This window comes from Ostrea edulis, chromosome 3, assembly GCF_947568905.1.
Source record: "Ostrea edulis chromosome 3, xbOstEdul1.1, whole genome shotgun sequence".
In the NCBI taxonomy this organism is placed as follows: Eukaryota; Metazoa; Mollusca; class Bivalvia; order Ostreida; family Ostreidae; genus Ostrea; species Ostrea edulis.
Window position 1 is genome coordinate 95,099,869 of NC_079166.1, and position 18,032 is coordinate 95,117,900.

Below are 18,032 nucleotides of genomic sequence, written 5' to 3' on the forward strand. Positions count from 1 at the left end.
AGCTACAGTCCATCATTTACTTTCTCTGTTAGCTACAGTCCATCATTTACTTTCTGTGTTAGCTACATGTACAGTCCATCATTTACTTTATCTGTTAGCTACAGTCCATCATTTACTTTCTGTGTTAGCTACAGTCCATCGTTTACTTTCTGTGTTAGCTACAGTCCATCATTTACTTTCTGTGTTAGCTACAGTCCATCATTTACTTTCTGTGTTAGCTACAGTCCATCATTTACTTTCTGTGTTAGCTACAGTCCATCATTTACTTTCTGTGTTAGCTACAGTCCATCATTTACTTTCTCTGTTAGCTACAGTCCATCATTTACTTTCTCTGTTAGCTACAGTCCATCATTTACTTTCTCTGTTAGCTACAGTCCATCATTTACTTTCTCTGTTAGCTACAGTCCATCATTTACTTTTTCTGTTAGCTACAGTCCATCATTTACTTTATCTGTTAGCTACAGCCCATCATTTACTTTTTCTGTTAGCTACAGTCCATCATTTACTTTTTCTGTTAGCTACAGTCCATCGTTTACTTTCTGTGTTAGCTACATGTACAGTCCATCATTTACTTTTTCTGTTAGCTACAGTCCATCATTTACTTTTTCTGTTAGCTACAGTCCATCGTTTACTTTCTGTGTTAGCTACATGTACAGTCCATCATTTACTTTTTCTGTTAGCTACAGTCCATCATTTACTTTTTCTGTTAGCTACAGTCCATCGTTTACTTTCTGTGTTAGCTACATGTACAGTCCATCATTTACTTTTTCTGTTAGCTACAGTCCATCATTTACTTTTTCTGTTAGCTACAGTCCATCATTTACTTTCTGTGTTAGCTACAGCCCATCATTTACTTTATCTGTTAGCTACAGCCCATCATTTACTTTTTCTGTTAGCTACAGTCCATCATTTACTTTTTCTGTTAGCTACAGTCCATCGTTTACTTTCTGTGTTAGCTACATGTACAGTCCATCATTTACTTTCTGTGTTAGCTACATGTACAGTCCATCATTTACTTTTTCTGTTAGCTACAGTCCATCATTTACTTTTTCTGTTAGCTACAGTCCATCGTTTACTTTTTCTGTTAGCTACAGTCCATCATTTACTTTCTCTGTTAGCTACAGTCCATCATTTACTTTTTCTGTTAGCTACAGTCCATCGTTTACTTTCTGTGTTAGCTACAGTCCATCATTTACTTTCTCTGTTAGCTACAGTCCATCATTTACTTTCTCTGTTAGCTACAGTCCATCATTTACTTTCTCTGTTAGCTACAGTCCATCATTTACTTTATCTGTTAGCTACAGTCCATCATTTACTTTCTGTGTTAGCTACAGTCCATCATTTACTTTCTCTGTTAGCTACAGTCCATCATTTACTTTTTCTGTTAGCTACAGTCCATCATTTACTTTCTCTGTTAGCTACAGTCCATCATTTACTTTCTCCGTCTCTATGTGAACATGTAACAGTAAGGTGAAGCTTTATTTGCACTCTCTGACCTCACATTTCATCTCTGTATCAAAAATACACATGTCAAGTGCACCTTTTGTGTAGAGTGTTTTGTAGATTTTAAGCAGTTTTATTGAAAAAAATCTGTATCTCGTGTTGTAGGTGCTATTTATAGAACTCCAGCTACCTGTTAATGGTGACTCTGGTAGTCTGGGACAGCCCACCAAGCCGAACCGCCGCGCCCCCTCCCGTCGTGGTCGTCAAAGGACCCAGTTTTCCACCTCCAAGGATGTCCTAGAAAAACTCCAGCCCCTCCACCCCCTCCCTGGGGTAATCCTGGAGTGGCGTCGCATTATTGGTGCCCTGACGAAGGTGGTATTTGCCCTTCAGAAGGAGAAAGTGTTGATGGAGAGTCTCGGGATGTATAGGATTTTTACGGACGTCCAGTTCTTCTCGGCGACTGGAAGGGTCAGTCTGTCGGAGCCTAATATACAGAACGTGCCTAAAGACTTTCAGATTACTGCCTCAGGTTTGTGTTATTTACAGGGTGTCCTTAAAGTCTTCAAATCTGTTTCATTTAATATCAATCTACAGAATGTCCCAAAAGATAATGTGTCAATCTACAGCATGTCCCAAAAGACAATATCAATCTACAGAATGTCCCAAAATATAATGTATCAATTTACAGAATGTCCCAAAAGATAATATCAATTTACAGAATGTCCCGAAAGACAATATCAATCTTCAGAATGTCCCAAAAGACAATATCAATCTACAGAATGTCCCATAAGACAATATCAATCTACAGAATGTCCCAAAAGACAATATCAATCTTCAGAATATCCCAAAAGACAATCAATTTACAGAATGTCCCATAAGACAATATCAATCTACAGAATGTCCCAAAAGACAATATCAATCTTCAGAATATCCCAAAAGACAATCAATTTACAGAATGTCCCTAAAGACAATATCAATCTACAGCATGTCCCAAAAAACAATGCACCAATTTGTAGAATATCCCAAAATACTTCAAGATCACAACCACAGGTTGTATCATGGCAAATCTGAGGAATGTATAAAAATACTTTTTCTTTTCCATTCTTTTTGTATGATTGTAGTTTAGATGTATCTTTTACAGATCCAAGGGAGGTTACCACTGCAAGCCTTAGAAACAAGAACCGTAACTCTGGACAGTCTTTTAGTTTGGCTCCATCTTTCAATGTCAGCATGAGACATGCCTTCATTCCTTTTCCAGGTATCAGTGCGGATTATTCAATTTAGCAGGATCGTTATATAAATTTCATATACATATTTTTGTATCACATTGTTCTAAAATGAAAGGTGTAGATTCGACTGCAAGCTTGAGAGTATTCTGTCAGTTTTAGAAAGATAAATCTGAAAAGAATTGTTACAGCTTGGTTTTTCTTCCTTTAGGAGGAGTGTTACTGGCAGCGGACTATTCACAGTTGGAGTTACGCATGATTGCACACCTATCCCAGGATTCCAAGCTTATACAGATCCTGAATGGTGACGGGGATGTGTTCAAACTGATTACAGCTCAGTGGAAGTCAATCAGTGTTCAAGAGGTCACCCCGGAACAAAGGCAACAGGCCAAACAGGTAAGTAAGGTCATAGGTCACTCCGGAACAAACACAACAAGCCAAACAGGTAAGTAATGTCATAGGTCACTCCGGAACAAAGGCAACAGGCCAAGCAGGCAAGGAAGGTCATAGATCACTCCGGAACAAAGGCAACAGGCCAAACAGGTAAGTAATGTCATAGGTCACCGGAACAATGGCAACAAGCCAAACATGTAAGTAATGTCATAGGTCACTCCAGAACAACGGCAGCAGGCCAAACAGGTAAGTAAGGTCACTCCGGAACAAACGCAGCAGGCCAAGCAGGCAAGTAAGGTCATAGGTCAAATTAGGGGTTAAATGTAGGGTCAGAGGACAAATTGGTTTCAACAGGTATTAAAGATTGGCTCAGCACGAATTAGTGGGTCTATTTAGTTCAGTCTTTTAAGTTACACAGACAAGGCAGTGTACTGACAAACAAGTTGATGTTACGGGGGTTTCAACAGACTTTTGCAAATTTTATGGTCGTTATAACAATCTACTTTAACGATACAACCTGTTATTCGATGGAATGCTGTCTGACATGTTTTATACTGATTGTTAGGGCTAAGTACATAGAATTGCTGAGTGTGACTTTCTGTTGAACAGATCTGTTATGGAATGCTTTATGGTATTGGAGCCAGGGCCCTGGGGGACACTTTGGGAGTGGACGAAAATGACGCTGCTGTCTTCATCCAGACCTTCAAGTCTAAGTACCCAGGTAGGACCGAGCTTGTTATAAAGGATTTATCGAGTATGGCATCAGGAAAAGAGAAATGAATTGCAGGCTTTAATGTTTCGCTGCTATAAATGTGATGTACAATGTTTGCTTTACTGGATCCACTCGTAGATTCAATGTTGACATTGTCAGTTTCACTTTCTGAAGGAATGAGGCGTTATCTGAAGGAGACAGTGGATAAGTGTTGTAAGCAGGGATTTGTGGAGACCATCAGTGGGCGTCGCCGGTATCTTCCATCAATTACAAACACAAACCCCTACATTAGAGCACATGTAAGTATTCAACACCCATGTATGACGATTATTTTGTAGACAGCATTTTTTGGTCACAAGTGACATGATTATGCTACTTTACTGTGCAGGCTGAGAGACAGGCTGTCAACACCACAGTTCAGGGGTCAGCCGCTGACCTTGTCAAGGTCGCCATGAATAGGATTGATCGAAGACTGTCTGAAATGTTTCCTCTCTCGCAGAAATCTCTTCTACACAAAGAACAAGGTCAGATTTGATGTGCACCTCACTCCAAAGGAGGAACTGTGATAATATTTACAGTGTACAGTTAGATAAAATTTAGTTTTGAACTTTTCTGTATAACAGAATGTCCTTAATTTTAAGGAAATTTTCTAACAGTGTAAGTTTCTATTCTAATGAGGAATATTCCAACTAACCGTGTTTATTATGTGATAATAGAGCATCAGAATTTTAGTTTATTGAGTTGTTAAAGTATGCCTCGCCTTTAGTTAGTGCTGATAACATGACCTCATTTCAGATGGGTGTGTCCAAGCCGCGGGAGACCGGTGTTATTTTGTGTTACAGCTTCACGATGAACTGATTTACGAGGTCTCGAAAAGCTGTCTGAACCTGGCAGCAAAGGTCATCAAAGACGAAATGGAGACAGCAATGACCTTGTCTGTAAAAATGCCAGTCAAGGTCAAATCTGGGTCATCCTGGGCTACAATGGAGGATTTGGTGGTGTGATTATTAAATGCTGATCTCTCATGTGTGTAGAAAATTACTATCAAATTCACCGTCTGTCACATGTAGAAAAATTATATTGATATGTGATAGACATGTGAGTGGGTATTATTCAGTGAGTTGTGAAATGAGAGGTTGAATTACATTGATGTCTGATAGACTCGTGACTGAGTTGTGAGATGAGATATCGGTTACATTATGGGTACATTGATATCTGATAGACTTGTGAGTGAGTTGTGAGGTGAGATATTGGTTACATTATGGGTACATTGATATCTGATAGACTCGTGAGTGAGTTGTGAGATGAGATATCTGTTACATTATGGGTACATTGATGTCTGATAGACTCGTCAGTGAGTTGTGAAATGAGAGGTTGAATTACATTGATGTCTGATAGACTTGTGAGTGAGTTGTGAAATGAGATATCGGTTACAGTATGGGTACATTGATATCTGATAGACTCGTGAGTGAGTTGTGAGATGAGATATCTGTTACATTATGGGTACATTGATGTCTGATAGACTCGTCAGTGAGTTGTGAGATGAGATATTGGTTACAGTATTGGTACATTGATGTCTGATAGACTCGTCAGTGAGTTGTGAAATGAGATATCGGTTACAGTATGGGTACATTGATGTCTGATAGACTCGTCAGTGAGTTGTGAGATGAGATATCGGTTACATTATGGGTACATTGATGTCTGATAGACTCGTCAGTGAGTTGTGAGATGAGATATCGGTTACAGTATGGGTACATTGACTGTGATAATTGTCATTTTGATATTCTGTTTATAACTAGTCATTTTAACTGTGTTGTTATGATTTGACTAAAAAATAATTTGAATCAAATTTTCATGAGTGTATTGCTCAACAGTGTTCTTCAGTGTACATGTTGTAGATTTTAATGTAATATATTTTTGTTATGCACTATTTTTTTTATTTACGTTTAAGAATTGACATGAATATTACATTCCAAACTAACAAGAATGGTTTAAAAGTACTAATGATAATAATATTGACAGTGTAACAATTTCGGATAAGGGGCACCTGTTTTGTCATGCGTCTGTATACTGAAACACATAGGTGATTGTTGATTTCAAATCCATACAGATTTGCAGAAATTTTTTTAAAGGCAATATAATAATAGAATAATGAATTTTTCAGAGTTCATAAAGTACAATTTTTGAATCGGTTTTTACTGTTAATGACTTTGTCACATATCATAAATCTGTGTTACACACGGGATCCACACGACAAAGGTTCATTTCACCCCTCGTGTTTAAAGTACCTGACTCGCCAGGTTACGCACAGGTGTTGGATTCAGTTTATTTACGTTGTATTTATGTGTGTTGTAATTTATAATCTTTGTTATTTTTTTCAATGGAATTGTGTATGAGCATGAATGGTTTTTTTACCATGTTTCAAAAAATAATAAACCCATGAATCAACTTGTTTGTAATCTTAAACTGTTGAATACTGTCATGTAATTTACACATATCTTTTTCAATACTTTAATTAATCTGCCCTTCATTGATGTACTATCATTTGAGATTTGTCATCAACAATCATATTTGCTGATGTGTACTTGCCTTTAGCTACTGGGAGGAGCTTGGACCATCGAAACAATACCCCTCCACCTTGTCATGTATTTGACTAATCTCTCCAGTTGGTTCCACTTGTACCCTTTCCATCACTAGTTACTACACACCCCCTCTAGCTGTTCTCTGTGGGTTCCAGTTTTACCTCTCCCTTTCTATTTACTACACTCCCTCTCTAGCTGTTCTTTGACTCCTTCTAGATTCTCTGTGGATTCCAGTTTTACCTATCCCTCTCTATTTACTACACTCCCCCTCTAGCTGTACTTTAACCTCCCTCTAGATTCTATGTGGATTCCAGTTTTACCTATCCCTCTCTATTTACTACACTCCCCCTCTAGCTGTACTTTAACCCCCTTCTAGGTTCTCTGTGGATTCCAGTTTTACCTTACTACACTCCCCCTCTAGTTGTTCTTTAACCTCCCTCTAGGTTCTCTGTGGATTCCAGTTTTACCTCTCCCTCTCTATTTACTACACTCCCCCTCTAGCTGTACTTAACCTCCCTCTAGATTCTCTGCACTGAAGTGCCTGCTGTTTGGTGGATGTTCTGTTTTCTTTTAAAATGTGTGATCCATCCATCTCATCTTTTCTTATTTCTGTCGGGGATTGCTTTGCCATTTCCGATAGGTCTCCATTTTGTATTTTCTCGTTCTTTCCGATAAAATACAGCTGTTAATGAAGACTTAGCTTTTTAAAGTCCCCAATAGTTGTTATCCAGGTTTCAGAACCATAGCGAAATATAATTCTTATTTTAGAAGTAAAGAGTTTAATCTCAAGGAAGTTCTCCACATCATACTGGCCGATTTCCTTATAAACATGGATGAAAATATTTATACCAGCAATATTTGTCTATTCTTTATAGATTTTTAAAAATGCATAGCTGAGTAGGTTATTTAGTTTAGTAGTCCGTGATTTTGAAGGTGGTATAATGCGCACGGGATTTGTGGGGTTTTTTTTCTCTCTCTATCTTTTTCACGTACATGTCCGCATTCAGCCTAAGTACATTTTTTGTATATGTGTGTGAAAAATGGCTAAAGTGCACGGGATTTGTGTGTGTTTTCTCTCTCTATCTTTTTCACATACATGTATTATATAATCTAGAAGAATAAAGGTTTGTTCACATTTGAGTGTCTCACATGCATGGATTAAAAAAAGGTATAGATTTATATTTCCATTAGATGAATAGGCAATAAATATGATGTAGGCTATGGAAAGGACTAAACTGTACATTTTTTATAAGTTAATCATTACGAGTGAGTTGTCAGTGTGTGTTAGATGTAAGTATGTATACTCATTTAAAAGTGTTAGCGTTTAGATTAGGATTTTTCCGTTTATTTGCAATAATAATCTGTTAGAATTTTTTTCAAAAATAACTTCAGTACAAGTATGTCAAATGAGTTGTTTTAACTAAATATTTCCATTTCTTGTTACGTTGTCATGACTGTAACATAAACAAAGCATAATTTAATCATGGAGTATAGCACTGAAAGCGATACAGGCTCAGTTTTGTTGTCCGTTGGGTCACCGTCAGACATTGGTGAAGATGACTACAGTTATGAAGAAGTTTCTATAATAAGGACAATGAATCAGAATATATAGAAACAAAGTCACCAGAGTACACTGGACAGTCATTTGAGTGACATACCGGCGAGGATTTCTACTTCTAGTCGCATCAACTCCATAGCGTAAATATTGTAAAGTTCCATCAAGATGCTGGTCCTTCTCATGAACTTGACTCCTTATATAAGGGGGCGGACAGGGGGTAGCCGTCATGCGTATCTTTGATGGGAATTAAACAATTACCCAATATCCAAATGTACAGAGACATATATACAAATACGTATAGGTATTTCTCTGATATGTACTGGTCAGATGACAATGCATCGGTAAATTTCTTTAAATATTTGATGACAATGACAACAATTTTGATCAAATTTCCGTTATTAAAAAAAAAAAAAACACCACAAAAAACACACACACACATACAGCATAAAGTATACAGATATGTAAATGCAAAATATTGCGAACTTTTTTAATTATGTCAGAGAAAAAGTACGATTGTGTACAGTGCCGACGAAGACTCTCTGATCTACATACTAGTATAATACTAAATAGTGATGCTTTTAAAAGTACGCTTAAAATATTAGTAATCAATTATCACTACATGTAAAATCATGCAAGAAACTACTCTATTGATTGAATATTGTTTAATGTCCCTCTCGAGAATTTTTCACTCATATGGAAACTACTTTGTAAAAAAGGGATTCTATTATGTACGGTACACACTCAGTACACAGGGACCTGCAGGATAACCGCATTACGACATGCAGGTATTTTATACAGGACAGGTACTCCCGTACTTTGTAAGGGTGACTAGCGCGGATGCAATATACATGTAGTTGGCTTATTGTATTATAAACGAACCAAGCTATTGACGCATTTATGATCTACTGAACAATATATTAGAATTTGGAGAGTAAAGGTATTTAATTTCTATAGGCACATGGTTGTATGTATTCTAGGTTTTTCAAATCTTGCATGTATATTTGAACTTATACTGCTAGTTTTCATGATATCATTACGTACATGACGTACATATTGTGATAGTTTATTGAACAATTTTTCTATTTCAAGGGAAGAAAAGGATCAAAAACTCATTTTAGCGATTTATGGATTATTGTGTTGCCATGGCAACCATAACATCAGGTCATACTACATAATTCAAAACTTAGTGTAGCAGTTTACTGGTCAATTTGTATTTTCATGTGAAGGAAGGGATGAAAATCAACAACGAAAATGTACCGGAAAAAACCCAACAACATATTTTTGTGATTCATGGACTCATTTAGTTGCCATGGTAACTGTAAAAATTCGTTACACTGCATAATTGGAAACTTATTTTTTTTTCATTTTGAAATTTATATTCTAAAAATATGCGTAGAGAGAGTTTTAATTTTCATTAAAATTTTTCTTTATCAAGTTTTAAGGAACACTTTACAATAATTACAGGTACTATAAGTCTACTGTAACTTATGCGCATATTGTACTTCAATGTTAATGTACATGCATGATTATATCTACAATAAATGACACTAAATTTTATGAATGCATGTTATACATGCATATGAATACAACTATTCCTAAAATTTATTTAAATGAAGGCTGATAAACATTCAATTTGTGTGTTTTAAGTGACGAAAATGGTGAAAAAACACATTTTTGGGATTTATTGGGTATTTTTGTTGTCATGGCAACCGTTACACCATATTTTAGTGCATAATTAAAATCTTCAAGATTTTTCCTTTCAGAGTATGCATAGGTTATATTACGAAAATATGACTAGAAAATGCTTTAATTTCAATTTGAAATATTTGTATCAGCTTTGAAGGAAAACTCGAAAATTTCTGGTAGTTAAAGGGACTGGTTCACGATTTTTGATAAAAATATTTTTCATTTTTGATGTTAAACATTAGAAATATAGCTCATTTAGTGTTGACACCCAAAATTTTGACCTTCTGAATGCAAGAATAAAAGTAATATTTTAGCCTTGAATATGTGTTATGTAAACAAAGACTCAAGTCTTTATGTAAACAAACAAACAAGTGAAATATTGATTTTGCAATATAATGCATCTTAATTTTGCATAGTAACAAATTTTAACTTTTAGATGACACATTTCACCCCAAAAATGCTTGAAATGTGAAAGATATAATAATACTTAGATCGATATCCATTTCTTTTGAAATTTTGTAAATAGCATACCGCAATCTTTGTTTACAAAACAAATAATAATCTCTCTATAATGAGCTTCTGTGAGGATGTATAACCTTAATTTTCATATGAAATCTTTCAAACACATTAGACAGTAGATTTTGATCATTAAAAGTGATAAACAAAATTTTGGGTAAAATCGTGAGTCAGTCCCTTTAATTCTCAGTGTGGTGTTATTTGCTATCCATCTGTTGCTCGTCACATTAAATCCTGTTCTTACTTCTGATGTTAGATCCGCCTATTCTGTTACTGCCTGGATATGTGGAGATCTCACCTCCTCTCCGCCTCGTTTCATTTTCATGAGTTATTTTTGTGAGGGGATCTCTGGCCTGGAGGTTATAAAACTTTTGCCGTACTCATACTCAAACTCGGCCATGTTTGTTTTGAGTGCAACTCTGAACAAGCTCCAAAGCAATACCCGAAAAATCTTGAGGGTGTACTCCATTTGGGTACGAGAATAATTTTATAAAAGTTTTATAACCTTCACTTTTGATATGAGTACGATTTAGAGCACGGACTTTGAGCATGAAAACGTGCTCAAAAAAGTTTTATAACCTCCAGACCTGGTCTTCCTTGTGCTGAGTTTGAGTTTTATAACCTCCAGACCTGGTCTTCCTTGTGCTGAGTTTGAGTTTTATAACCTCCAGACCTGGTCTTCCTTGTGCTGAGTTTGAGTTTTATAACCTCCAGACCTGGTCTTCCTTGTGCTGAGTTTGAGTTTTATAACCTCCAGACCTGGTCTTCCTTGTGCTGAGTTTGAGTTTTATAACCTCCAGACCTGGTCTTCCTTGTGCTGAGTTTGAGTTTTATAACCTCCAGACCTGGTCTTCCTTGTGCTGAGTTTGAGTTTTATAACCTCCAGACCTGGTCTTCCTTGTGCTGAGTTTGAGTTTTATAACCTCCAGACCTGGTCTTCCTTGTGCTGAGTTTGAGTTTTATAACCTCCAGACCTGGTCTTCCTTGTGCTGAGTTTGAGTTTTATAACCTCCAGACCTGGTCTTCCTTGTGCTGAGTTTGAGTTTTATAACCTCCAGACCTGGTCTTCCTTATGCTGAGTTTGAGTTTTATAACCTCCAGACCTGGTCTTCCTTGTGCTGAGTTTGAGTTTTATAACCTCCAGACCTGGTCTTCCTTGTGCTGAGTTTGAGCCCATTTGTCTACCCCGTCATTGTACTGTGGACTCGGTGTTGTATCACAGACAACGCTCATCGTGAATTACCGATATCTTCCGTAATTATGATTTTGTTTTTTAGTCTGATGAGGAAATCTTTCATACACAATCAGTATAATGGGGGAAGAAATTAAATTAAAATCAAACCGTCAAAAATTTAGGAAAATGTGGCGATATAAGGAATTTGGCGATGAATTGAATATGGAGAATATCGATATAAATATTTAATATCTATTTGCTGTTTAAGTGAATACATAAGTGATATGCATATTCATTAGCGGTACAATACATCGCTTCACGATGAAATACATCCGCTGTTGAATACGTATCACCATGATAGGCTTCTTTTGTTACTTCTTCAGTCCCTCATCATTCAGACTTTCACTGAAGTCGATATAGTTTATAAGCATATTTTGCGCGATTGAATGAATGTGCACACCAAATTTTTTTGTTTCCTCTGAAATTAAAAGCATCCGCTTATGTGACGATACATGACTGAGGAATTTAAGATGTCTTCCAAACAGAAAACAAAACTACTCTCTTTTTTTCTTCTTCCCCCCCCCCCCCCCCCCCGGGTTATTATGCTTAAAGCCAACATTACACGCCGAGACATTTGACAACCTTAGAGCTAATATTGCATTGATATATACCATGTCCATCTCTATGATGGGCGTTTGTTTTGAAAATAAGGTGGCGGATTTCATGAGAATTGGGCGATACTACGAAACATTTATACAGAGCAGGGGAAATGTTACCGACAAACTCTGACATATTGAATATTTCTACGTTTTCAACTTTGTTTTAGATGGAAATGGTGTTTTTTCAATAAATACAAAGCTTGAGAAAATTTCTCTGAGAGAAAAAAAAGAGCTGAAACAGTGTGTTATTTAAGATTCTTACAAACAATAGGTATTGATATAAATTTTTAATCCAGAAGACACCGTAAACATGAATACTAAAGTATACACGGAGAATGAAAGAAATACAGATTGTTTATAGACTATCTATCTGTGAAACATACGATACAAACAGTTGTCTTCACTGATTCTGAACCCGGTACATACCATACAAACAGTTGTCTTCACTGATTCTGAACCCGGTACATACGATACAAACAGTTGTCTTCACTGATTCTGAACCCGGTACATGCCATACAAACAGTTGTCTTCACTGATTCTGAACCCAATACATACCATACAAACAGTTGTCTTCACTGATTCTGAACCCGGTACGTACCCCACGCTTGAAAGTCCAGGTACATTTGAATGAATACCATGACTTACTTTGAAAATGAAACCGCGTCATTTAAACTTTAAAGGAACTCTATAGACAGAGTCTGAGAGTCTATAGACAGAGTCTGAGAGTCTATAGACAGCATCTGGGAGTCTATAGACAGCGTCTGGGAGTATAGACAGCGTCTGAGAGTCTATAGACAGCGTCTGGGAGTCTATAGACAGCGTCTGAGAGTCTATAGACAGCGTCTGGGAGTCTATAGGCAGCGTCTGGGAGTCTATCGACAGCGTCTGAGAGTCTATAGACAGCGTCTGGGAGTCTATAGACAGCGTCTGAGAGTCTATAGACAGCGTCTGAGAGTCTATCGACAGCGTCTGGGAGTCTATAGACAGCGTCTGAGAGTCTATAGACAGCGTCTGGGAGTCTATAGACAGCGTCTGAGAGTCTATAGACAGCGTCTGGGAGTCTATAGACAGCGTCTGAGAGTCTATAGACAGCGTCTGGGAGTCTATAGACAGCGTCTGAGAGTCTATAGACAGCGTCTGGGAGTCTATAGACAGCGTCTGAGAGTCTATAGACAGCTTCTGGGAGTCTATCGACAGCGTCTGAGAGTCTATAGACAGCGTCTGGGAGTCTATCGACAGCGTCTGAGAGTCTATAGACAGCGTCTGGGAGTCTATAGACAGCGTCTGAGAGTCTATAGACAGCGTCTGGGAGTCTATAGACAGCGTCTGAGAGTCTATAGACAGCGTCTGGGAGTCTATAGACAGCGTCTGAGAGTCTATAGACAGCGTCTGGGAGTCTATAGAGCGTCTGAGAATCTATAGACAGCGTCTGAGAGTCTATAGACAGCGTCTGGGAGTCTATAGACAGCGTCTGAGAGTCTATAAACAGCGTCTGAGAGTCTATAGACAGCGTCTGGGAGTCTATAGATAGCGTCTGAGAGTCTATAGACAGCATCTGAGAGTCTATAGACAGCATCTGAGAGTCTATAGACAGCGTCTGAGAGTCTAGTCACGTTGCATATAGATCTTAGATGAATGACGTTTTTAAAGATCTAGGGTCATCCTCTGGTCAAAAGTAGACTCTGTACATGGAGAGATTTTCTTGTTGCTCCAAGAGTATTTGGACGTAGTTATAGATGAGCGGGGTTACCCCTGCAATCCGCATTAATATAGGTCATATATTTCATATCAGGGCACGTTATAGTGCACCAGAGATATCTAATAGGGGTGAAAGGGGAAAATAAGTAAGATATTTTGAAATTTAAAACTTTCAAATTTCCCCAATTTAGTTGAAAAATGCAGTTTTCGTAAAAAGCATTGGGTAGGGGGGGGGGGGTAAAAACCTCTGTCACACTCGAACCCACAATCTACTACAGATCAGCTGTCGACACGTTAACCTACTGATATACCCAGTTTACAGTTCATCAGTCGTCGGCACGTTAACAGACTGACATACCCAGTTTACAGTTCATCAGTCGTCGGCACGTTAACAGACTGACATACCCAGTTTACAGTTCATCAGTCGTCGGCACGTTAACAGACTGACATACCCAGTTTACAGTTCATCAGTCGTCGACACGATAACCTACTGACATACCCAGCCAGGAAATTAGATTTAAAGAAATATACATTGAATAGCAGATATATCATATTTTTATTCATGTTTCTGAAGGACGTCCGCCATTTAGACGGTGTATTTTTCCTCCTTAAGATTAGCAACAACCACACTCGCTAGGTGGCGCGTCATGTTCTATTTTTATTTCTACAGGAACAGTGGGACGAGGTTCCACCCTATTTTTTACGGGCTAGTATGGATAAATCTAGAGTCTACGAATGATGCGAAGTTGATCGTTTAGCGTATCTCACGTGATTAGGCACATTCCAGAAAATCCCTTTGAGATTGAAGCGATTAAGCAGAGCGAGTATATGTAAACATTTTCTTAACGGTGAAATACGCAACAAAGAGTGATATATTAATATATTTTATGCATGAATAAATTATACTGAGGTCAAACATATTGTGTTCATATAGTATTTGATTGATTTAGATATCCAGGGAAAGATAATTCCCATTATTAACGTACTCACAACGTACCGGTGGTATACATTAATACAATGTTTATACATTTCTGAATGATGAGTGAATCTTTATTTTCATCAGAATCTTTTCCATCACACTCACAGACCAGGTCCCCATACCCCATACCAGTGTCAATCTGTGACTGATAGCAGTGCGGTATTTAATTTGATATAGTTTAGAGGAAATTCGAAATATGGTAGTGACATTTCTCCCTCACTGAATTAGCTGGATTTAGCGTTTAAAGAAAAGTGGGGTATGGACTGGGGGGTTAAAAATGCTATTTGCCAAATTTTCAACAATATTAATTACAAGGCAAGGCAAAAGGGGTCATAAGCTACAGCTGATGATGCAATTTTCTTAATTAGTGACTTACTTACAGATAAATCAGGGACCTATATACTAGTTAGTATTATCCCTGGATAAATAAAGTAACTTACAAATATTTTATTTATTTATTTATCTATCATTTCATTTCATTTTTTTTTTTTAATATCATGGTTTGTACTTGAAGAGTCATCGCAATAAAGTGTCATTACTTAATTATTAGTGTTACAAAAAAATCTGATCATGCAGTTTTTAAATTTCTGAATTTTGAAAAAATAGAAATAAATAAATAACAGATTCTGATACCACTCAGCCCCCCGACTGGCCAGAGAATTTTGCTTCTGTCAATTCTGATGCAACTAGCTCAGCCCCCAGACTGGCCAGAGAGTCCACTGTTTCGGTAAATTCTGATAATGATGCAACTCACCCCCCCCCCCCCCCCACCCCCCGGACAGCTCTACCAGAAGTTCTCGGAAAAGACTTGCTGATGTTTAATAAATCAGTTTTCCTATTAATTTTACTTTTGCTCCTGTTCATCAGTTCAGTAGGCTATGGCCCAATCTGATTAACTTTAAGATCGTTGATCCGCTCCGTATTCCTCTTCCTTTCCTGTATCTGTGAAGTCCAGAGGTGAGATATATTCTTTCCAAAACAACTAAGAATGTTCATGGAACAATTAATTCTTTTCCTTTTATGTTGTATGCCTTATTTCAAGAAATAACTTTCAGGTCACGTTTTAATGTGAAATGGAACATTTTCAATTTTTGACAACCTGACGGTAGGGGTGTTTAAGACACTATACCTCATTTTCTGTAAGGAAGTGGAGTAAAAGGAATTCAGAATTGGATTCAGCATACTCAAAATTGGTGATTGCACCTGATTTTTATTGTTTTGGGTAATTTTTTAAAAATGGGTGGTGGTTGCAATTAAGATTTAACACTCAACACGTGCGTGCATCATTTTCAGTATACAGCTGTCGAGACACAGAATCTGCCGGTTTGTCTGTTGGCCATAAACTTTTCTCTTCAAATTAAAGTTTTTGATGATACATCAATTATGATTTTGTTCATTGCTTTTCATTTCCATAAAACTCTTCAAATCGGACCGAGATTAAGATATTCACTTCCCTTTTCTGACTCGCAACCCTCAATGAGCATATTATAAACGTAAGCTGTGTATCAGCTGTGTCAAGCAAAACAGGAAAAGGCGTAACCTGCGTGTTATCTCATATAAAGCAAAGCATTTTTTTTAGTCGGGGTACATGTATATTTTTCCGGGTGGAACGGAAGGGGTAACAGACACCAATTCTTTAAGTCTAGATACTGATAACGGAAGGAGTAACAGACACCAATAATCTATGTCTAGATAATGATCTGGCTGCTTGTATTTAGAATTATTGAAGAATTTGTTTTGTGTAATAATTACAAGCAGTCTAACCAACACTAGCCCCTCCTTGACTGAAATCCAATGTTTCTTCCTTGTACATGATATCGGTATTACAGAACTGTCAATCTGGGGTGCGGCGGGGGGTATGTGAGGGTTCAAACCGCCTCTCTAAACACCTAAACACTAAAGATACATGAAAAAGTGAGGATAACGAACTGTGTTCAATATGATAAATACTATAAAGGATAAAAAGAATTCAGAGTTGGGCAAACTCCGACACACCAGAGGTAGGGTTAGGTCCTTAGGAAGCATCCCCTGTTAACTGGCCACACCCACTGTGAGCCCTATATTTCAATCAGGTTAACGAAATAATCCGTACTCAAAATCAGTATACAAAGTTGGCATGAAGCTGAAACAGCGTTCTACCGAGTGAATTAGATCAATATAACCACCATCGAATTTTCAAAATGCTGACTGTTGAAACCCCCTGTAACATATGGAAAACACTGTGGTCTCTTCATTTCTAGTTCACTGCATGGGATACATCGAACCGACATATGGAAATGAGCATTATAGATGAAAAGTCGTCCATATATCTAATCTTCGAGTTGAAGGTCACAGCAAGATATTTGTATTCTTCTCATATAGAATCTGAATAAATTCTGCCTCATAAACCTGGCAGACCAATAAAGGAGCACAATTCGTGCCCATTCGAATGCCAACACTGTTGTAAGACCTGGTCACCAAACACTACGTAAAACTTTATATTGTCAACGAGGAACTCAAGCAGCGTTCTTATATCAATTCAGATTACTTGTGCGTAGAATCAGAGTGGTACTAACAAGGTAATTTTTGGATGTGGTCTCTTTCCTTCATGGCCGAGTGGTTAGAGCATCGCGCTCAAAATCACACGGCCTCTCACGTCTGTCGGCGCGGGTTCGAATCCCGCTCGCACCGTTAAGTGAGAAAGTTTCTCAGTTTACTTTCGGAAGGTCGGTGGTCTCTTCCCGGGTACATTGTATCAGAGTTCTCTCTTCCACCAATAAAAACTGGGCGCCACCAGATAACTGAAAAATTGTTGAGTGTGGCGGAACACATCAATCAATCAATCTTTTCTTTACCCTTTTCACCACATCTAAATATTCGAACAGCTCTATCAATAGTGACCTTGACCTTAAATTAAATGACATTGAAAGTCAATAGTTCTTGTTCCCGATGACGACATATCTTCCAACCCACTTTCAGACAGACCTGGTGTTTTTAAGGAAATATTGAGCAACAACAATATCATTGCGTATTTTTACCATCAGGTGGTGTCATTGTTTTCTAGGAACCTTACCGAGGTTGAATTCTCAATAGGAGTTATCGACCCTATCGTGCTCCGCAATTCAATATTTTATGGACCCGCCCTGCACTTCATGACCTCCGCAAGTCAGATCCGAGATTTTCTAATAACTTAATTTAGCTTTTGAAAAAAGTATGCCGGTGTCTTTTATTCAGATGATATTCAGTACCAATCTCATTTTGTTGGATTTAGCACATGCAGTAGCCGGACAAATCCTCATAGATTCACTTATTTAACCCCAGAATTTCTGTTCCATTGAGCATGGTCGGTTTCAGAAAATTCTCAATATATAGCCAGTCTATCTCTCGGCATTAAAGATATTCACCATTATATTAGTTCTGAGTG

General features: G+C 37.6%; 1 protein-coding gene across 1 annotated transcript in view; it reads left to right on the plus strand.

Moving 5' to 3' along the window:
- LOC125674386 (DNA polymerase theta-like) overlaps positions 1 to 7,497 on the plus strand; it is a 76,346-nt gene extending 68,849 nt beyond the window's left edge. The window contains exons 23-29 of the mRNA XM_056159564.1: positions 1,609 to 1,975; positions 2,588 to 2,704; positions 2,884 to 3,068; positions 3,675 to 3,786; positions 3,952 to 4,076; positions 4,166 to 4,301; positions 4,573 to 7,497. Of these exons, the coding sequence (XP_056015539.1) occupies positions 1,609 to 1,975; positions 2,588 to 2,704; positions 2,884 to 3,068; positions 3,675 to 3,786; positions 3,952 to 4,076; positions 4,166 to 4,301; positions 4,573 to 4,781 (1,251 nt within the window). The 3' untranslated portion in view covers positions 4,782 to 7,497. The remainder of the gene's footprint in view (positions 1 to 1,608; positions 1,976 to 2,587; positions 2,705 to 2,883; positions 3,069 to 3,674; positions 3,787 to 3,951; positions 4,077 to 4,165; positions 4,302 to 4,572) is intronic.
- Positions 7,498 to 18,032: the final 10,535 nt, after the last annotated feature.